Source organism: Boleophthalmus pectinirostris, unplaced genomic scaffold, assembly GCF_026225935.1.
Source record: "Boleophthalmus pectinirostris isolate CB_2022bp ecotype Guang Dong unplaced genomic scaffold, ASM2622593v1 HiC_scaffold_3, whole genome shotgun sequence".
Taxonomy (NCBI): domain Eukaryota; kingdom Metazoa; phylum Chordata; class Actinopteri; order Gobiiformes; family Gobiidae; genus Boleophthalmus; species Boleophthalmus pectinirostris.
In genome coordinates, this window is record NW_026571299.1 from 32,203,068 (window position 1) to 32,225,679 (window position 22,612).

General features: G+C 40.2%; 1 protein-coding gene and 1 long non-coding RNA gene across 3 annotated transcripts; one reads left to right on the forward strand and one right to left on the reverse strand.

Moving 5' to 3' along the window:
- Window positions 1-494: 494 nt before the first annotated feature.
- Window positions 495-7,392, reverse strand: LOC129411013 (uncharacterized). Of its 2 annotated transcripts, none has more exons than XR_008633095.1 (4): window positions 7,222-7,392; window positions 5,989-6,065; window positions 5,646-5,734; window positions 495-739 (listed from the first exon to the last, which is right to left on the reverse strand). It is a non-coding gene; the product is annotated as an uncharacterized LOC129411013 (long non-coding RNA). The 2 variants fall into 2 exon arrangements; XR_008633094.1 differs by lacking the exon at window positions 7,222-7,392 and adding an exon at window positions 6,672-6,875.
- On the forward strand, window positions 6,981-20,861 carry prdm2b (PR domain containing 2, with ZNF domain b). The gene is made up of 8 exons (XM_020934023.2): window positions 6,981-7,126; window positions 8,570-8,698; window positions 9,916-10,019; window positions 10,213-10,365; window positions 11,865-11,982; window positions 13,957-14,061; window positions 14,152-18,488; window positions 19,085-20,861. The coding sequence occupies exons 2-8, from the start codon at window positions 8,584-8,586 to the stop codon at window positions 19,100-19,102; spliced, it is 4,950 nt and encodes a 1,649-aa protein (XP_020789682.2). The 5' UTR covers window positions 6,981-7,126; window positions 8,570-8,583; the 3' UTR covers window positions 19,103-20,861.
- Window positions 20,862-22,612: the final 1,751 nt, after the last annotated feature.

Below are 22,612 nucleotides of genomic sequence, written 5' to 3' on the forward strand. Positions count from 1 at the left end.
ATAGAAGGAGTGAGTGGAGAAATATCCACTGAAATATCCAAAAGATTTAAAAGATTTAAAAATGTCGAACATGATCATTTCTATCCAGAACTAGACCCTAGAACTTGCTACATCACAACAAAACTCACAAATATGTATTATTTAATATTGGTCTGACCCTAACCATACTGATGTCCTTTTTTTTTTTTAAGAACACCCTTAATAACCATAAATGTCTAAAACTCTATGAATGTGAATGACATGTTTTAGGGGCTAGAGGTGACTGCTGTGTCATCTTGTGCTCTCTGTGTAGGTGGGCCTCTTACGCACACCACCAGGACATCCACAGGGTCGGACACTTAAATAGCATGTGGTCCCCGTCACATGGCAGACTATATGCACAGTGTGAGCACAGCAGTGAGGTAAAGAAAGGACTCACAGTATTCAGAGGGACAGAGAAGAAGAACACCATGTGGCCTTTGCTGCTTGTGACTCTACTCCTGAATGTCCAGCTCTTCACAGCCGCACCAATTAGTAAGATACACTTTTCTATTGTTGTTTTGAGCCTAGTTAGTTCTTTTGGTACTTGTTATAACGTAAAGCACACTATGTAACTTACATTGTGGAGGGGCCGCTGCCGTCACCTGCTTATTTTGTTTGTTTCCATGGAGATGATGTAGCTTTGCCTGGAAGGTTTCACAGTATGGCAATAAACTTATGGAGACTAGCAGGTGCCATTTGGACAAGTTACAGGTCAGATCTGTGGAGAGGCACAATGGAAAGCTTGTAACTGAATACCTCCTTCAAAGAAGAGACCACATAAATCACTTTAATGACACACTGTGGAACACAGTAAAGCAATAATCATGCAGGTGGCATACCCTCACCAGAAACATAACACAGTGTACCTTTTAAAAAACAAGTTACAAATACTTATGTTTAGTTACAATTACTTATGGTTTTCTTTTTCCATCCTTCAGTAATTTGGGAGCTACCCATGATTTCTCTTTTGACAAATCAGCCATTGTATGTCCAATTAGATAGATTTGTGCCTTCATTATGCACCAAAGTATTATTTATAAGATGAATAATTTTCAGATGTTCAAGCAAATGCTCAGTATAGAGAGGCTGGAGAATCCCAGAGGGTCTAAAACCTAATAGTCAAGTATGAAATATAAATATAAAATAAATGTTAAATATGAAATCTTTTATATATACAACTATATATTATATGACAGTGGTGCCGGAAAACCACATGGATGATTCACGTGCGCTAAATTTAAATATCTGCTTCATTCAGCACATGTTGTTCACAAACCATATGTTCATGTTACACACTTACCGTGAGAGACGTTTGGACTGCCACAGATCACTAATGTTACATAATGAGTCATCAACAGTAATGTGATCTTTGCAGACTTTCATTTTAATTCATCATTTTAAAAATCATATTTATTCTTGCACCAAAACACTTCTCTGATGTGTTTACTCAAAAGTATGTTAAAATGTTTTGTATATATAAAATACTAAAGTAAAATGTTTTTTGCAATTCATGTCTTTAAATGTTTCAAAGGTTTGTTTTGTCTTTTGGACTTTATGGTGCAACGACAAAGTTGGGCACACAGAATTAACTTTTGCTCAAGTGTTTTCAGTTTGAACTATAACTATTTCTACATGAGAAATGTTCATCTTACAGTATAAAATGACCAACTCTAATTGTGAAAACTCTTTTACAGAACAAGACCTGAAAACTGGTGAGGACATTTTCCAAGATGATGCCGATAACCTAGATCCAGTGGCTACTTCTATCAAAGAAGGAGAGGAAGCAGTAGAAGAAGCTGCTTCAGAGAATGGACCTCCAGATGATGAAGAACCTCCAAATAACACGGAAGAGGTCACTGTAGAGGATACTGCCCCAGAAGAGCCAGAAAATCCAGTTATTGTAGCTACTGACGACCAAACGAGTGAGGAAGCTGTTCAAGAACCAGAACCAATAGCTGTTGTTGAAGAATCTACCAATGATGAACCCACTTCCGACCAAGAAGAAGTCATTGTAATTGAAGAGCAAACATCTCCAGAAGATGATGCCACTGACAATGAGGATGGAACAGAGGATTCAGTAGAAGGTGTAGCCCCTGTTGATTCAGAAAATTCAGAAGAACCGGAGGTGATTGCTGTTGTGGAAGAAGAGCCCAAAGAGGAACAAGGTCAAGAAGATGCAGATGCTGTTGCTGTTGTTGAAGAAATCACAGAAGAAGAAGCTGTTCCTGAGGAGGCTGAGGTACCAGTGGTTGTTGTTGGAGCAGAGGAAGAGGAAACTCAAGAAGATGTCATAGAAACAGCTGTTGTTGCCACAGTAGATGAAGATCCAATCACTGAGGATCAAAATGAACCAGTGGTAGTTGCTGTTTTGGAGGGATCAGAAGAGGAACCCGCCCCAGAGCAAGCAGAAGGAGATATTATTCCTGTTCCAGAAGAGGAAACAACTTCAGAAGAATCACTAGAAACACCAATTGTTGCTGTAGTTGAGGATACAGAAGAAGAATCCGTCAACGAAGATCCAGTTGAACCATTGATAATCGTTGCTGTAGATGAAACTGACAAGGAATCAACTTCTGAAGATCCCGAAGGAGCTGATATTGTGATCGTAGAGGATGGCAATGAAGAAACTACATCTGAAGACCAGGAGGGAGCAGTAGTAGTCGCTGTGGTGGAAGACACGGACAACCAACCAGAACCTGAAGAAGATACAGCTGTAGTTGCTATTGCTGAAGATACCGAAGAGGAGACAACTGAGGAAGATCAACCTGTTGTTATTGCTGTTGGGAGTGATGTGGAGGAGGAGCCAGCTTCAGAAGATACAGAAGGGGTTGTTGCTGTTTTAGAAAGTACAGAAGCTGAAGAGACAAGTGAAGACCAAGCTGGAGCAGTGGTAGTTGCTGTTGATGGAGCTACTGAGGAGGAACCAACTCAAGAGGAGTCAGAAGAAACCCCTGTTGTTGCTGTTGTTGAAGATAATGAAGACGAGACCACTACGGAAGATGAACCGTTAGTAGTCGTTGTTCCAGAAAGTACTGGCGAAGACCAAGATGAAGCAGCAGAAGAGGAACCCGTTGTAGTTGCCGTGGATGCTGCAGCTGACAGTACCGAGGAGGAACCTACTTCTGAAGATACAAGTGTAGCTATTATTGCCATTTTAGAAGGTGAAAGTGAAGACACAACCACTCAGGATGGAGAATCAGTGGAAGGGGCAGATGAAGAACCAGTTGTGATTGCTGTTGTTGAGAGCACCGAGGAGGAACCCACTTCTGAAGATACAAATGAAACCACTGAGGACGAAGACGGAGCTGTCGTAGTTGGTATTGTGGAAGACGCAGACGCTGAACCCAAAGAAGATGAACCCATTATTGCCATTGTAGATGGTACAGAGGAAGAAACTACAGAAGACCAGGAAGAACCAGTTGTAGTTCCTGTTGTGGAAGATGCCGAGGAACAGCCAGAATCAGAAGACCAAACCGCTATTGTCGCCATTGTTGAAGTCACTGAGGAGGAACCCATCCCAGAGGAAACAGAGGAAGTTGTAGTTGCTGTAGTTGAAAGCACAGAAGGAGAAACAACCAGTGAAGATGGAGAGGTTGTGATTGCTGTGGTGGATGGCACAGAGGAAGCCACTGAAGAGGACACACCTGTAGAACCACAAGAACCTGAAGTGGTAGTCGTGGTTGAAGAAGAGGCAGCTGAACCCACCGTAGCTGCGAGTGATCCAATAGTTTTTATTCCTGAAGAAGTTGGTGGTGATGACAAAAACCAAGGTAAATCTACTCCAGAAGAATCCAAACAGCCCAGCCTAGAAGAGGTCCTCTTTTTTAACGTAGTTGGCGTTGAATCGCTAGCTCCTGGAGAGGCAATTGTTCAAGAGGAACCAATAGGTAAGATTACAAACAAATGCATACATGTCTTGACTCTAAAATAGTATCACAGGGATGGTCAATAGTTGTATGAGTCTGATTGAAAACGTAGTCAATATTTGGCTTCAGTAATTTAATTAATACAATTCTCAGTGCAGACTAGAGAGTTAAAATGGAAATAGAAGAGCAATTGCGTGGATGTTATGTTTACATCATGCAACACATTACTTTATATCTTTATTAGTGATCATTTTTCCAAAAGTGAAAAAATTAATTAGTGGGGCTTGCTAAAGATTTTTAAAGTGTTGATACTGATAATAATAAATATCTCTTATTGGCCACAGCAGAAAGATGTACATCAGATACTGGTACAGGCTGAAAAAATCCACATTGGACCATTTGTAGTAAAATAAGTACTTAGATGCATTTAGTGACTTTACAATTGTGGTTTCTTTCCTAGTTCTGATCAACAGAGGGGCAGTCCTGGGAGCCGCATTCTTCACTTTGGTTTGTTTTATGGCCATTGGATTTGTTGGGATAACTGTGTCCAAAAAACTGCGGTGAAATAGAGTAAGTAATTATCCTTTTTTTTAAGATTAAATTCTACTCTTTTGATTAATGCATTGTGTTTTTCTTTTAGGAAGGAAGACTTTCTCTGCTGTAAATAATGCAAGCTCTAAGAGTTTTTATGGTAATTTATTATGCCATGTTGTGTTTGGGGACCTAAAACAATTTAATGTTACAACTTTTGGAACGTTTATGGGGTTGGCTTGAAAATCATTGTTAAAAGGGTTATTATAGCGTTGTTGTAGGTTGTAAATCAATATGTGTAAATAGGCAACAGTTTGTTTACAACTGTTGGCATAATGGGCCTCTTGTTCACAGATTGTTTTTTACTATAGTTCCAACTGCCAAAAATCTATTTCAGTTGTTCTCTGTGGATTTGGAGACTGTAAAGTGGAGGCTGTGAATGCACACACTCTAAAAATAGAAAGGTTGTCTGTAAGTTGTGGCATTATATCTGCTACAAATGTAAATAGTAGTGTTTTTAAAAAGACCTGAATGATTCTTGAAAATTGGAGTGGTGTGAAGATTATTTACAGTGTGTAATGCGCATTGTTTGTAGACTTAATGAACCCAAAGCGAAAAATAATTGGCTTTTATTGTTCCACTTTTATGTGTGTCATCATAGTCACTAATGTGCATGAGATACTTTTATATTGAACTACGAAAAACCAGCTCTTATGCAAATGTCCAAGCAGATTGTATTGCTGAATTTTACAATAATTATGTCTAGTGTTAGATTTGATTAAACACCCTTTAAGTTCAGAGTAATCACATAGGCTGCAGTAGAAGTCATACTGTGCAGGTCGACCAAAGATGCCTATGGTTGTTAATGAGTCACTGGTCAGATCATTTTCCTTCCCAAGGAGAGACAGCTCCCCTATCAATCACAGCGGGGCATGCTTCTCTGCTCGCTCATATTTTTAGTAAACTGTATACGGTACACGCTGTTCTATATGTCTTCAACTCGATCAGACACAGCTACAAGACACTGCAGACTGAATGCCACATGCTTTTATTGCACATGTTGAGACTGTGTTCCAGTATATTTAAGGGGGTGTGGTGCCTTATATGTAATCTAAATCTACACTATGAACTCTAGTTATGTCCTGTAACTGTGAATAGACTCTTGTTATTTGCATAGAACCCTTGTTTTATTGAGATAAAGTCTTTGATAATACTGATGTACAGTACCTGGTATTGATGCTCAATAATGATGGGAGAGGGTGTGGTCGTCAGAGGGACAGTTGGAAACATGGAACTGGAGCTCTTTCAGCCAAAACCTGGAAAAAATAACTGAGGTTAAAAAAAAATCACTCAAATCATTTAAAAAATATCCTACAAATACACCCTTGAAATTCTATTGTATTATGAATAGAGAACAAATGCGTCTTTGCAGTTTAGAAAGATTTAAATAAAACTGATTGTCATGAGATACATACAAAATGTATAACTTAGCATGACGTTGGCATGTGTCCATCCGGTGTAAAATCTATTTAGGTAGATAGTAAAATACAAGACATGGTTTATTTATTACCAGCCTCAGTCTTAAGCTTCATCCTCCATTTGCGGTGACACAGCAGCCTCTTGTGGACTGCATCCTCCTCGACACATCTACGAACAAATGTGGGGCAGAAAATGAGCTAAATGTCAACACAGGTCCAGTTCATTACAGATTCAATTACTGTGACCCTGACTGTACACTATTATTTAAACAATTATGTAGTCTGCACTTTTTGCCACACTGAAAAAACATCTATAGAACTGTGAAAGAAAATACTATTAACTTTTATGTTTACATCATTAGAAATAAAGGGCGAGGATATGACAATATAAAAGGCTAAAATGATCAGTAAGGTTGTGCTAGTTGTTTATAGATATACAACATTTGAATGCCAGGTATCTATAATTTGTTGTATCTATAAAGTTGTAAACCCTACATTTGTGGATATTTTTTTTTCATTTTTGTCTTTTTTACTTAAACCAATCAATAATCAATTTAAAGACACATTTTTGCGCATCTTTGTTGGACTAACAAAAATGAAAAAAGCTTCTGATTATCGTTACCAGGACACTACAGACTATTGAAAGATGATCATTTTAGTCAATATTTTTTCACACCTAGGCTGTATAGAGGTTTACAGCCATGACTTGACTTCCTCGTTTGTCTATACAGTCTGTCTAGATATTGCAAAGTCAATATTGCATCATAAACTGTACAATTTTCCAACTTGTAAACTGTCCAATTAGTTTGATCCCAGCAGCAGTAGCAGTAGTGGTGGAAGGATGCGCAGATGGCAGCAGCCCACAGGCCCGTCCTGCTCAGATCTCTCACATGAGGCTGAGTGAGGGGCTTAATTGGCCTGGATCCGTATTGGCTGCAGTGTTCTGTGGTCCGGCGTGCGCGACAGAAGACACAGACCCGTATCTCGGCGCGTCTTCCTGTTCCCTAAGACCTGTTCGTAGCTATTCCCACTTTTGGCCCATCCTCGCAGTGTGTACCGAAAAGCCGTGACACGCGCTACCTCCCCCAGCACCTACTCCACACTATACGAGCCGGATGAGTTACTGAAAGCCCTAGTACGACTCCTCCTGGCTGCCTCCATCCGCCATTTTCAGCATTCAAGGCAGGTAGAGTGCCAAAAATTACCCCAGCCCCGCGGACAAATTAACAGGTAAGTGCGCGTACAAGTACCAGAAAGTGTTCTCTCGCGAAAAGACCGGAAACATCGGAGTGATAAAAAAAAAAAAAAAAAAAGCTTGCGAGCACCTTACTCCAGGAAGGCAGCAGCAGCATCGGGGAAGAGGAGAAGGGAACAGGGCAGGGATAGTGTCTTTCTGTCAGGGTAACAATAAACTATAGGCTGTTCTTGGGTGTTTCGGTGTAAGAAAAGACTATTTGTTGGGTTCTTCCGTCGGATTTGGAAGCACGCGTGACTTTTGTGCGCACGGCAACTTAAATGTCTCGGTTTGTTGTGTGAACTTCATCAAAGAGGGATGTGGCCAATTGATCCCTGGCACAACTTCACTAAAGGCGGTCTGTCCAGAAAATACGCTACAAAAGTTGGACAGTAGCCCATGTAAGTTTACGTGCTTTAAATTAATTAAAGGGGGACATGTTGTCGTTGGTCCAATATAGCCTTAAAGGGATGCGCACAACCAAAACAACAGCGGCTTCCTGAATCAGTAACTACTTGGAACGGTCACATAAGCTTTAAAGTTGCTTTTAAAGTAGTGTTTAGAAAGATAGAGTCAGTGAGTGCAATCAGACCGGCGCCCTAGACACTGACCAGCTGCTTATTGTGCTCCAACAATCAGGTCTTTGCATGTTGGGACAAAAGCAAGTGAGGAGCAGAGCATCTGTTGGATGAAGCAGCGACCTCACTTTTCTTTTAAGACACATATGCCTATGTATTGCACAGAATATAAAATCATATGTAATCCATCTTATTTATTATTTTTATTATTATTGCATCTTAAACGTTGATTAAAATCTCTTCACCTTCCTACAGACAACTTTTGGGACCTGATCCATCAGTAGAGAAACACCCATCTCACATTACATTTTACATCATCTGTCTCCATCTCATGGCATCTTCTCTCAGTGGTCATGTTTACTGCCTCTCCTGCCTCTCACAGCTCTAAATTCTATATCCTTTAAACAACAGGCTACATGTAGGTTTATTCACTGTCCTTCTATCACACGTATTCTTCCTGATGAGAAAATACCCCAGTCAATCCAGACTTGATTCTGCATGTTTCAAAGTATATTTTCTTGGCAGGTTTTCAAATGGAAATGAACCCTTGGTATTTGGTGCATTATACCAGACATATGATGTGAGGATTATTTTAGGATAATTAGGTCCCTTGTCTATCATGTGGTTCATCTTTATGTATCCCGATGGGTAATTTTAGCACACCAATTAGTTAAAATACAATAATAAAGCAGGCGTGAAGATTGGTGAGCAGTCTTTACTCAAACCTTATCATTAAGACAGTCTGTTGTGAAGATAATTATTAAATTATTTGATTATGTGTTGTTAGGCAAATGTAAATGGGTCCCTAGTTATTATAATTTAGAGTCTTAACAAGTATTGTATATCTTCTGTCCCTTGTAGTTGCCTTTTTGTGAATGGATCAGAGTGGAGGCACAGTGGAGACTTTAGATGAAGTCCCACCTCATATGTGGGCGGGGTTACCGGGCTATCTGAGTTTGGGACATTCAGCTGTCAACCAAAACCGCATAGGTGAGTAAATTTATGAGCACTGCTGCCTGTTGTTAATCAAAAGATCTACACGGTAAATAGCTGTGGGTTAGGTCTAGTAATTAATGGGTTCATCTCATCAACAAGGACACACACACGTAATCCCCAATAGGCAGTACTAAATAAAGAAACACCATGAAATGCAACAGGAAATGAAATAGGAAAAAATGGGTATGAACTTTATTCCTTCTCCAAGGACAGTATTTTTAACCCTTTATGACCTTTGAAGTAGGGATGTCAAAAATCAATACCCAGATACTAATCAATACTAAAACTAGGAGAGATACTCATTTGAAGAATCCATTGATTAATGTTTACAAAACTGTACGTTTCCTGAATAGTTTTATTTTAGAATAGTCTTAATCTATATCCAAACTTGTATAAGAATATGGTAAGTCTAAAGAAACTAAAATGAGTTTGTGTAAAAAAATAAAATAATAACATTGTATAAAAACTTGAAATTGGTGTAACTAACTACCTTGAAGGTAAATGACAAAAGCATTGGTGGATACTAGAACGTTTAGATTTGCATTGTAATTACCTGGCTGTTCTTCATTATAGAGTTGGTTTAATGATCTAAAATTCCTAGACAAAACTTAGACATAGACAAACTTTTTTGATCCACAAGGGGAATTATTTGAACACAGCAGTTCACACATCACAATATAATATAATAACAAAGAGTAAAAAATATAAATGGTAATAATAAATTCTAAATAAGTAGCAAAAAAGATAGAAAGAGTGTGAGTGAAATAAGACATAATTATATAAATGTATACAGTATGTACAAGTAAAAAAAAGTCAAATAAGTAATAAAGCTATGTATCAGCTATATACAAGAGGTCATAGGAAGACAGTGCAACTATGATATGATGATGGACAGGACATTAAGGTGAGTTGTTGTACAGTTGTAGAGTATTTTCCATTACATAAAGGTCAGTTGTTGTACAGTTGTATGCAGTATGGTATCATTGTAGTCCTGTATCTCTTACTGTTTGAGCGGAGCTGTAGGAGCCTGTTGGATAATGAGCTCCTCTGTCCCTCTAGTCTGGTGCAGTGGGTGAGTAGGAGTGTCCATGATGGAGAGTTTGTCCAGTGTCCTCCAGTGTCCCGAGACATTACGTAATACTAATGTTATGTAATGTAATATAATAATTATATGATCAGATATATAATTTTGGTTATTTTCCTATACTCAGGGGTCTGGACCACTCGGCTCATCCCCAAAGACAGAAGGTTTGGTCCGTTTGTGGGAGAGAAGAAGAAAAGGTCCCAAGTGACCAGTAATGTTTACATGTGGGAGGTAAGTCTGCACTGCCAGCTTCTTTTTCCTTAAACATATCTTCACTGAACCTAAAACAAGCTATACTGTCCCTCCCAACCTTACACATCTATAACTGGAATATATTCTCTGTAATGTTTCACTTTTACAACACAGATATGAAACTATTTACACTTTGTAGTAGTAGTAGCACCCCTGTACCTTGTATTTGTAGGTGTACTTTCCGAGTCGTGGCTGGATGTGTGTTGATGCCACCGATCCTCTGAAGGGAAACTGGCTGCGCTATGTGAACTGGGCACGCTCCAGAGAAGAGCAGAATCTGTTCCCTGTGGAAATCAACAGGGCCATATACTACAAGGCTCTGAGGGTCAGTACAACACACTGCACTGTAGTAGAACAAGTTACTGAAGAACAGCTTCTGTATTAGATATATAGCAGTGGAGACAAAACACCTTCACATCTTCTCTATTTATGAAAGTAAAGTTACATATTGTTGTTCACTGTTTATCAAAGCAGGTTAATCCACCACTGCAGACCACATAGCTTGTCTAGTGCATTTGGCAGCACCTTTGAAAAATAAGAAATTATACATAAAAAGCATAGAAAGCATATAGAAAGCATATATATATATACACTTCTAAATCTCCCAGGAAAGCACTGCACAAGCCTTCAAAACAGAACACCAATTTCTCACCTATGTTCATTGTATTTTAAACTTAATGAGACTTTTTTAGACACCTCAGACCTTATGCAGATGTTGCCCCAGTGTTCATAAGACAATTTTCCTTTTACACTGTCCTGTACCATTTATAAGCCTAGAAACACTGAAAGGAACTGTTTTAGAAGCATAAGGACTGTCCAAACTTTTTGTAGGCATTGTAACTTATTATAACCACATTTTTAGACAGCTGGGGTCATGTTGATGATGACTTTATTTTAGTGGCTGTAGTGGCACTGAATGTGTTTTTCTTTTACAGAGTACTATGGAGCTTTATAGTGACCACCTGCGCTCTGGAAGTAAATTTTCCAATAATTTTTCCCATAGACCTTTTCAAATGTTTAGAGTTCAAAGGCATTGCAGAGGCTTACCAGCTATTTGATAATTAAGATCCATAGCACTGTAGTTTTAAGCCCAAAAAGCAGATTTAAAACACAGTTACATGTGTTTCGGAAATGGCTTTCAAACTTTCATTTATTTATTTATTTTTCTAGTCTATGGGAAAAAATAAATGAGAAATTTTGTTCCGGAACCAGGAAGTGGGCGGCCACTGTTGAGCTAAAGTGATCAGTGTTGGCTGTTTAGTTTGCTGTGATGAATAAACCCCTTCAGCCAACAGTAATAAGGATGCGTTCACACTTGTCCTCAGGATTTGGACTTAGTTTGAGTGATAATGCAGATTTGGTTCGGATCCTGTTCTAGTCCTGGTTTAGTCCTGATCTAATCCAAGTTTATTCACAATTTTTATGTGGCATGTGAACACACAAAAAGTTGAGAGAAAACAATACCATTCTGCAACAGTGACTCAGGGTGATGGACAAGCGTCATAGGTTTTAAATGTACTCTGGGCCAACATTTTAACAACTTAATAATTAACTTTTAATAACTGTATGTAATAATCACTTAATAGAACAGTATAAAGTTTTGCCAGTACTTTAACTCCCACCAGATCTGAGCTGCTGCTATTATCACCATACAACACTGGGATGGGGTTGTAGACTGCCTCTTGCAGATTAGGGCGAAACTGTCAAATCCGTCGCCCCCCCGAAGACAGATGAGATGCACCGTGTCCCGAATACCGTGTCTGCCTCTGAGCAAAGCCGCGTGTGATTGGTGGCCCACCTCCTCCTCTTGTCTCATTGTTGCAGCCTATAGGGCCAGGCGAGGAGCTGCTGGTGTGGTACAGTGTGCAAGACAACCCCGAGGTAACAGCTGCAATAGAGGAAGAAAGAGCCAACAGGAAAAATTCACCCAGAGCGAAGCGAGGTGAGGCCTGCCCTTCAACTATTATGACATCTGGGCTTACTTTGGACCATTATGGTGCTTTATATTTAACCGAAACTGCGGCTAAAAGTGGGCTAGACTTATTTCTTTGTCGCTTGGTCGAAGTTACACGGCGCTAGCGAGTGTAGGAAGGCTAGTAGTGCAGGCTAATGTTGCGATGTGCTGCTGCCTACTCTCGACTTTGTTACTCGTCACTAAAGTCATCGCTACGTGGATATATAGCATCGTAAGCGTACATCTGCGTCTAATACATATTGATTTCACGTACCAGGGCTAACCAGGCATGTAAACAACTCTGAAGTGCATTTTCCTCCTCCTTTGCCAAAGGAGTTGTCGAGGATGTGACCTTCCTTGAGTTCCCAAAGCATGAAAAGCCATCCTTATGCGCGAGCCTGTGTATGTTAGATGATGGCCTAGCATGTTAGCCGACTAGCCAAGTGTCTTTTTTACACTTTCTGGACAATTAAAGCGTAATTACGGCGCAACACTCTGCTTAAATCATTATCGTAGATGTAATATACAGTTTATAAATGAATACGACTCAGTAAAGTAGTGTTGGTTTCGCGTAAACCAGTCTGCCGAGTTGTCAGACTTGATAAGGCTTAGCATTGGGCTACAAGGCTAGGTCTGCTGCACGTACCTCGGACATCTCGGTCTAATGTTGTCTATCTAACCCAAACAAAACGATAAACAGTTTATAAGGCACTTATTATTGTAATATTATCCGTATTTTATCATAACCTACATGGATAGCATGGCCTTATTACAGTCCAAAATGGGGGAAAATAACAATAATTATATTCTCTATCTAATGATGAAAATAATATACAAGAGTCGTCAAACATCAAAATAACATGCATTAAATGAATAGTTACAGATGCGTCAGGACACAGCCTGTAATAAACAGATTAACCTTTTTCACCATGAACTTTGGACATGGTGTTGCTTTGGAAAAAACTGATGGCATTTTAAAGGCCTCTTAACTCTATTTCCTTACAGCAAACCAAGCTTCACTATCTACATAAAACTAGTTTTTCATCGTAATTGAATGTAAATATTTTAAAATCCCCTTTGTTAGATGGAATTAGATCACATACTTATGTATCTGACTGTAGCAAACTTGCATCCAAAACAAGTAGGCCTAACCTAGTACTTGAGTGTTTTGTTCAGTTAATACTAAGTGTCATATAAGTTATTAAGAGATATGACATAGCTAAACATATACAAATGTCAAAGCCAACTTTTTACGTGCTATGATATAGCCTATTTTTAAGGCTAGCCATTGTTCCTTTTTCTGAAAGTATTCAATTGTAACACAATTTTCTACGGCTCAGAATGTGACTAAATTGCCATACTTTTTATTATAGGAGAAGTACACTGATACAAGCAATGCACTGTTAAAAGGTTTAACTGAGCTCCTTTATGTACCCTGTATGCAGAATGATGTAATCAAAATAATTAATTATGTAATTACTGTAAATACTCATTTCCGCAGGCTTTACATGTAATTATGTTTCCCTGACACCTTCGTTTACATTTGTATTGTGTGCTGCAGAGTGGTGCTCCCTAGTATGAATTGGGCTTTGTAGGCCAGGTCAGATGACCTTGTTGACACACTCCACCAATGATGAGGTGCCAGGGAAGCCTCTTGAGCCTGAGGCTTACACACCCAAAATAGTGTCCTGTTTATCAGACCGGCCCTGGGAGGCCATATATTTTTCATTGTTTTATATAAAATTACTAAGTAGAACAAACCCTTTATCTACACAACCTGCGTTAAAATTCCTCTTTATAGTAATAAACTATAGAGGTATCCATTTAGCTGGAGTATTTTAAGAAGCACTTGGAGCATCCTTCTTATTTTAAATGTTCCTCTTTCACCAAAATACTATATGTACCTAGCCTTGTAAGTTTGTTTTCTTGTCTGATTCTAAGTGATGTGTATTTGACTTGCAGCCAGAAGAAAGCTACTTGAGAGAGCCAGCCCGGCTGGTTTGGGTGGATTCAACAAAACGAGCACAACTGAGCCTAGTGCAAAGGAGATGTGGGATGGGGATGAAGGTATTTTTTATGCTTAGTAAAGACACACTTTATGGCATTGTGTGATTTTTTTTTTTTTTAACTATATGTATTCTTTCTTGTGTTTTGTAGGTGTCAATGAGGAGGATCAGAGGCCCTCTATAGAAATACAGGAAGCTAATGAAATTGCAAGCATGAACTACGGGGAAGTGGAGAGAGTCATGTCTGACAGAGGAAATGGACGGGAGGAGGAGGAAGAACAAATGGAGGAAGATGGTGATGAATTAGAGGAAGACGTCCAACAGAAAGATGCTCAGTATTCATTTGTGCAGGAGCAGCCTCGCCAGTCCGTGACCAGCGCTGACACCAATAAAGAAAGCCATTCGTTTAACACTGAGTCAACTCATTCAGGGCACAACGCAGACATAGATCCTGATTATGACCCTGACCTTGAGGGGGACCCCCAGGGCTCGTATCCCTGTCATCAATGTGAACGCCATTTTTCTACCAAGCAAGGACTGGAGAGGCACCTACACATCCACGCCACCTCCAACCAGCCCCCTCAAGTGTTCAAGTGTAGGTACTGCAGCAAAGCGTTTAGCTCACAGGTAGGACGGCGAAGACATGAGAGGAGACATGAAAACGGGTTTAAGAAAAAAACTGGGTCCTTGGCTGGAACTCCAAATCTATTAAGCAATGTAGCACAAACAAATGCATCAAGTTCTGATTTTACAAACTTGACTAGTCACTACACAGCCATAGGGACACAACTCACAGGGGCTGTTGTGCACAACATGGACATGCAGAAAAAAGAGGTAATTGTGGATCGGCCATTTGTTATGGATGAAAACGGGGAGTCAAAAGAACTGCATCCATGCAAATATTGTAACAAAGCATTTGGCACACACACCAATATGCGAAGACACCAACGCAGAATACACGAACGGCATTTATTACCAAAAGGGGTGCGAAGGAAAGGAATGCTACTTCAGGAGGCACAGCAACTCCCTGATGAGTCACCCAGCGCTAGTCCACCTCCGGTTTATTTGCCCAGTGCCGATACAGAGGATGAGACTGACAGGGATGACTATGCTGTTGATATTTCCAAAAACATATCTGATAATTTGAACTACTACATTGATGGTAAAATAGTCTCAACCAATGCAGCGAGTGGTTGTGATGTGATTGAAGTGGATTCTAGATCTGCTGCTCTTTTTGGTCTTGACACTGTTATAATCAGTCCAAGTCAGCTTACTCCGACACTAAAGGTAGAGCCTAGAATGAGCACAACAAAGCAAGTTTCTAATCTTGGTCAAAGTACAGGAAAAAGGAGGACTTCTACACCTCCTCTTGTCCCAAATCTAAAAGTAGAGACAGAAACTCAATCATTAACAGTTTGTCCGCCATCTTCTTCATCTTCGTCTTCCTCATCTAGCTTGTTAGTCGGAGGGCTGTTCCAACAGGACACATCCTCCTTTCAGCGCGAAAAAACTGTCTACCTTTCCCCTAAACTAAAACAACTACTTCAAACACAGGACATGCAAAAGTCCACCATCGCCGTCTTAACTGAAAGCCATAGACTAACCTCAGTCACACCCATTCAGGGGACTTCAGGTAGGTTTAAAAGACGAACCGCTTCTCCCCCTGCATCTCCACAGCTAAGCCCTCCTGGCAAAGTTGAAAAATCAGAAGTATTTAGTCCGTATTTGCTAAAGGTGCCAAAGTTAGAAAGCCAGAGCGTGTCACTAGTACCTTGCAGTATGAATGATAAAAAAGATGGAGAGCCCCTTGAAAATACCACTCAAGAGCATTCCTCATCTAATAGTGGTGGTAATACCTGCAATCAACAGCCATTAGACCTGTCAAATTCATACACTCGAAAAAGTGATAGCGGTATTAAAGTTCTTGGAGATGGTGCTCTAGATTTAAGTTGTCATCGCAAAAACAGCATCGAACCTGAATTAAAGGGAAGCCCGGGTCCTCAACCGCTAGTAAAAAAGCGAAAACCAAACACCAGCATGCTAGAAAAAGTGCTCATGAACGAATACGTAGGTCTTCCATTGCCCGGAGAGGAGAGCCCATCTGCCTTAGCCAATGTAATCCCTTCTCGCTCTCCAAATGTAACATCGGACAGTGGCAACCCCTCGCCGCCATCTTTGACCCCGGTAACGCTGAATCCATCTTCTCCCATGGGTGATGGTGTGACATCACCAACCCCGCCCCCACCTGTCCTGCCTACAATCCCCTCCCCGCCTCCCATGCCTAGCTCGCCCCTCTCGCAGCCTTCAGAGTTGACGGAATTGAGACCACTCCCCGTGCTCTCTCCAAAAATGTCCCCAAGATCTGAACAAAATGACACAGATGCTGTCACGTCAGAGGAGAAAGAAAAGAGCAAAGAAGACACTAAGAGACCAGAAATTGAAAATGGCCTCCAAGAAGAAGCATTAAAAAGTTCTCCCAGCTCACCAAATCTTTCCGTAGATCATGAACCCACCTCACAAGATGCATCTGCTGCTGTTGAAACTACAACCAGTTTGCTAAATGGAAAAATAGAAAGCAATACGGAAACTGTAGAAGAGAAATCTCCAAGTTTGGATAATGCAGATTCATCGCCTAAAGAATCTACCACGTCCTCTCCTGCTCCTGCCTCCCCCAAATCTCCCTCTCCAAAGTTAAAGATTTCCGATCACATCCAAATTAAAGAAGAGGCACAAAATGGTGTGGATGAGAATCCAGTTCCAAACCATGTGCCCGAGGATAAAGTCGATGCTAATGATGACTCCGATAAAACTGCTGAGGGGGAAAATGACTTGGATTACTGTAAGACTTTTGTGTGCAATGTTTGTGAAGAACCGTTCGACTCGATTAAAGAGCTTTCAGGACACATCGCTGTACACGCAGAGGAGTGGCCATTCAAATGTGAGTTTTGTGTTCAGCTTTTCACAGATGGCCCGGGACTTCTTGAGCACCGATCCACGCTACACGGGGTCGGTACCATTTATGTCTGCTCTGTTTGTTCGAAGGAGTTTGCGTTTCTTTGCAATCTCGAGCAGCATCAGCAGGATCTCCATCCCCAAATGACATGCACACACACTACTGTAGAAAGTGGTAAGCTCCGACCACAGAACTACACCGATCCAACCAGAGCCAAAGACGAGAGCAGCCCTTCCACACCAGCAAAAGAACAGGCAGAAGAAGTTCCTATAAATAATGAGTCAGAGAAAGAGGAGACTGATATGAACGGGAATCACACACAAAAAGAGGGGGAGGACCCCAACGAAGAGCTGTACACTACAATAAAGATCATGGCTTCGGAGGGAGGGAAGCCTAAAGGGCCTGATGTCCGATTGGGCATTAACCAGCACTACCCCAGTTTCAAACCTCCACCATTCCCCTATCACAGCCGCAGTCACGCCTCTGTAGCTTCAGCCACAAACTTTACCACTCACAACATCCCCCAGACCTTCAGCACTGCCATCCGCTGCACCAAATGTGGTAACAGCTTTGACAACATGCCCGAGCTGCACCAACACATACTGGCCTGTGCTAATGCTAGTGACAAGAAGCGATACACTCCCAAGAAGAATCCAATACCCCTCAAGCAGATTGTCAAGTCTCCAAATGGAGTGGTGTCGCCCACAGCCGCTGGAGCAGGGCAGGGGGCATTCAGGAGGATGGGCCAGCCAAAAAGACTCAACTTCAACGTAGAAACTGGTAAAATGAAAATGAATGCTCTGAGTAAGAAGAAGAACCAGCTGGTCCAAAAGGCCATATCACAGAAAAATAAATCTGCCACAAACTCAAAGACCTCTCCTGTGAAAACTGAGGAAGAGCAGGACTCTCCCAGTGCCAACATCTGCCCTCACTGCAGTCGCGAGTTCACATATGCTGCTAGCCTCTCCAAGCACTGTGTGAACTGCCCCATGAAGCCTGCGGGCAAGAAGGGCAAGAAGACAGCAGCTGAGGTGAAGAAGGAGCCGACCCCCGCGACTGACAAGAGCATGAGCTTGAGGAAGAAGAATGCAGACCCAGAGCCAGCTCAGACTGAGGCCGAGACCAAACCGCTGGGTAAGACCAGGGCACGCAGCTCCGGAGCAGCTGAACCAGAGCCCACCCCGACTATCAAAGCCAAAGGAGGACCAGGAAGACCCAAGAGACCCGCCTCCTTCCCAGAGTCTAAATCACCCCCCACAAAGAAGGCAAAGAAAGGCTCACCTCAGTCTGCCCCCGTTGCACCCGCCGACACCCCTTCCGATCCCGCACCGAAACCTGCCTCCAAGACTCAGCCCAAAGGCAAAGAGGCACCGCCCAAGAAACCAGCCGAGTCCAAGTCCCCTTCAGTGAAAAAGGAACGTTTCTCCCTCCGAAGCCGAACAGGAGGTCCCATCACCCGTAGCTCTCAGGCCACAGCCGCGTCTGCCCCGGGACAGGCCGAGGAACAAGCCAGCGAGGAGTCTAAAGACACTCAGGTGAGATAATATAAACTTTATTTCTGCTTCTACTGATCATGTTTTGACAAAATTTGGTGAAAGTTGTACTTTTGTGTTGATCTTGATGATAAAAAGGAATTACCAGTTACCAAAAATCATTAATCTTACAGCATTTGGCAGAGCGATAAGCTTATATTATCATTTCCCATTTAATCATAATAACATGGCAGGTGTTAAAATTTACTGATAATGAAAAATAAATGCTAATTTAAAGTTTGAAGTCATAAAGTAACGCCAGAAAGCAGATGCCAGCTGGAAGAGCATTTTGAGACTAATTAGCCTGAGAGAAACACATTTAATTGGTAATAGGTCAGCATCATGACAGTTTAAAAGGTTTCTGTGTTGTATCAAGTTTAGACAGTAATTAGCATTGATTAGTGTCTGCCTTCAATGTATCTGTTGTAATTTAAAACTTAACTGCAAAATTTCTGTTGACTAGTTGCAATTTAACTTCCAGATGTCAACATATAAACAATTGTGATTGTTGCAGCATAAATATTTATTAAGGCTTTTGGATTTCATAATATTACAGACACCCTAATGTTATAAATATGTAAATCTTGTGTGTTTTCCAGGAGGTGCCAGTGAAATGAGAGCCATACGGATGCATTCTTCTGGAGTTTGGTGCTTCTTCTCTGTCAAAGCTCTGGACTGACCCTGACAGCACAGAGGGGGGCAGCTGTGGCCTCATTCACTTGAAGCAAAGTGAAGTTGAACTCTACTGCCTTGCTGGATTTAAGGGAGGGATCGCTCTGCATCTTCCAGTTATCTCCTGAATCGAACTGAGCCTTGTTTTTATAGCCAGCCTGCAAAAAATTGAAAAATTACGTGTAAATGACAATGGATTCTTAATATATACAATTTGTGTCATTACTGGACCCAAAACAGTAATACTAGGGCTCTGTTATGTTTGAAAGCTGATCTATTGCAAATGGCAATCATGTATTATTTAGAATTAGGGAATCCTGTATTCTGTATTTTCCTATTTGATTGTTTAGATTCTCCGATATTTCCGGATATGTCTCTTAAAAATGCATGTGCGAAGTAGACTGTACACTAGATCAAGCGTTTTTTTGTGTTTTTTTTCTATGTCTTCTTCTCGACACTTCAGTTTGTACAATTATTTACAGTATAAATAATAATGTTCTGATTTAATTTTCTGTAGTTATTTTATTGTAGATGATGATATTGAATTTTGTTTGGCAAACAAACTTGTAAATGGCAGTAATTTACTGCAATAATTGGTCCTCAGGAACACTGTACATTAGTGCGAGGGTGAATGATGTGGGTGCTGTGTGCTCCTTTAGTTTATACAGGTCGTCTCTAGCTCTGACTCACACATCGTAGTTTGACAGCTGTTTCAGTTGTAGAATAATGGGAAGTATTCTTCCCATTAGTGGAGTTTGTCTCGACAACAATTTAAAAGTCCCTCACCTTGCCCTGTGTTTTACAGCACTTTAAACCAATCTGCCAAAATGTGTCGCCCGATCTTTTTAATTGGCTTCATTAAACAAAAGAGGAATGTATCCTGGTCTGTGGTTAGCAGACTCTGTACTTTGCACCAATTTGTGCAAATTATCCCAAACAACTCCTTATGCCTTCTGACAACATGTAATAGTTGTCAACTCCATGAGATGCGGAAGAACCTAGCCTGGTCACTCAATCGGGTTTTTAGTATTGCGCACAAACAATTTGTTTTGCCCACTTGCGGTGGAGCAATTTAACGCGACCCTTAAGTCTTAATAAGGCCTGCTAAACCAGTGCAACTTGCAAAACATGCAACCCACTACAGACACTAAGCATTAAAATGGAACTCTATTGTGGTTAAGTGGTGGAGAGTTTCAACTGTGAAGACCTCTAAATTGGACATGTTTCCAAATCATAAAAAGTACGACCAGTCAGGCAAGAAAATATAATTTGCCAATTGCCAATTATTGCGAAATGCGGCAGTAACACCTTGAAGGAAGCAGTATTTGTTTGACTATTTTACAATTACAGTAATATATTTTTGAGTCAAACTGTTTTTCCTATCCATACCCTTTTGTCTGACACTAACCTGTTGCATGGAAAGTCCACAGAACATTTGTGTAATCCCAGCAGAGACTCCTAAGCTTTTCAGAATCAAAATGTATCAAAGATGAACAAGACAAATTCTCAATGACCTCAAGGGAGATGTGGCTGTAATTGACATAATAAAACTTTTTTCAGATTGTGTAAACCTGTGAGCAATTTGATTTGTGATTTGATACATTCTTATTTTATTGAAATCATGGTATTTTGAGATGTAATTTTGACCAAGGCTCTGTTTATTTGATTGCAGACATTTATAATAAATAACCCTATAGTAATGTATTCATGGGGTTCAGCTTCTGGTTTATAGGAAGACTTTCACCAATTCAAAGAACATATTTTGTTTTGTTGTTTTTTTGTTTTAAATTGTGAATTGCTATGGCAAGTGTAAATTTTTCATCACTGAAACCCATGGATAGCAATTGCTATTCACTTATAATTGAATCACTGGACATAGGTAAAAAAAAAAATATATATATATATATATGTGTGTGTGTGTGTGTGTGTGTGTAAGCTACTTCACTGAGTGAGTCTATTTCTGGGTTTCAGATTACATAAAATTCCATAGGCCAGTAATATTTAATACAGATGAGGGGCAGCTACAAGTTGTAAAGTTTTGCTTTTTTTTAATGTATGTAGCAGGTTTAGGGTTTAGAAATGATCAGATTCATCATTTATGAATTTACATTTTGGATATTACTTCTTGAAAAAACATCTTTTATTTTATTGAGAACAGAACATTAAGGTCAAGTCAAGGTCACTGGTAGACCTTGCTGCTTATAATACAATCTCAGCTGCCTTAGGTTCTATTACATGCTTTATTGATGGTTGTACCAAAAATATTGATCCATAAATCATATTGTAAAAATGACACCTAATCCAATCCAACTTTATAGGCTAGTTCACATGAGCCCCATCAAACTTATTTCACCTTCGGGACAGAATCACAAGATCAAAATGAAACGTCAGATTTTGGTCATTATTTTAAGACTTTGACAATGCAGATCTGAGCTGATGATTTTTAAACATCTCTCTTTATAGTTAAAGGACACTGAGCCCATTTGAGTGTAATAAAGGTGTGATGATGACATAATGACATTCAAAGCAGAGCCTGTGAGTCAGTGAACGCTCATGTTGTTCAGCACAGCTCCCATCACAGATACAAACTGCCATTTCAAGTCTAACTTCCCTTTTGCTGCATTAAATAGTTTTATTAATGTACAATAAATCCTTTAAAGGGCCAATTTTTGGCTATTCTCTGATCTTGTTATAATGCTGTTTCCCCATCATAAACATACCTGGAGTTGTGTTTTGTTTCAACACAGAAACCTTGCATATTTAGGCTGAGTTCTTCTCTCAAACAGAAAACACTCTCAGTCTGTGATGTCATGTGGTGATACAGGAAGTGATCCACTGTGTTTTTAAACTTTAAACTATCTACTGAACAAAAGGTAAAAGGTAGCTGGTGACTTGAAAACTACCACTACATGACATCACAAGGTGGAGCACAGAATGAGCTTTGGAGATGCCTGACTAATAATAAAGCATTACTCAAATGTGTAAATGAAACAAAACACAGCTCCAGGTATATTTTTGAGGAGGTAACAACATTCTAACAGGGCTTACAGCTCACAAGAGTCAATTTTGCATAATATAGGCCCTTTAAGTTGTATCATGCTGAGACTGTTAATGACTATTGCATAAATCATACTGTTTAATCATACAGACTTGTATAGAATTTGGGTTTTATTTTTCATCGGGGTTGTCTGTAGTCATTATTGCACTTCTGTGTATTCTGTTTTTGCAGTATTGATGACATATATTATGTATTACTGCTGACCCTGTGAGCAGTATTAAATACACAGGATTACATTGTTACAGATAAGCTACTAAATGTGTTGTGTCCTTGTCCGTTGGGTAACAGATGTTGCTTTAGTATGGTTGTGGTGTGGGTGATTGGTGGTAGTCAAAGAGGCAGCTGTCAGTAATTGGCAGCCATGTTTTTGTCAGTTATCTCCAGGGCAGCTGTGGCT

Coding starts and splice junctions, on each gene's coding strand:
- prdm2b (XM_020934023.2), top strand. CDS start 8,584: ATGGATCAGAGTGGAGGCACAGTGGAGACTTTAGATGAAGTCCCACCT. Junction 10,020..10,212: donor GTAATGTTTACATGTGGGAG/GTAAGTCTGCAC, acceptor TTGTATTTGTAG/GTGTACTTTCCGAGTCGTGG. Junction 10,366..11,864: donor TATACTACAAGGCTCTGAGG/GTCAGTACAACA, acceptor TCATTGTTGCAG/CCTATAGGGCCAGGCGAGGA.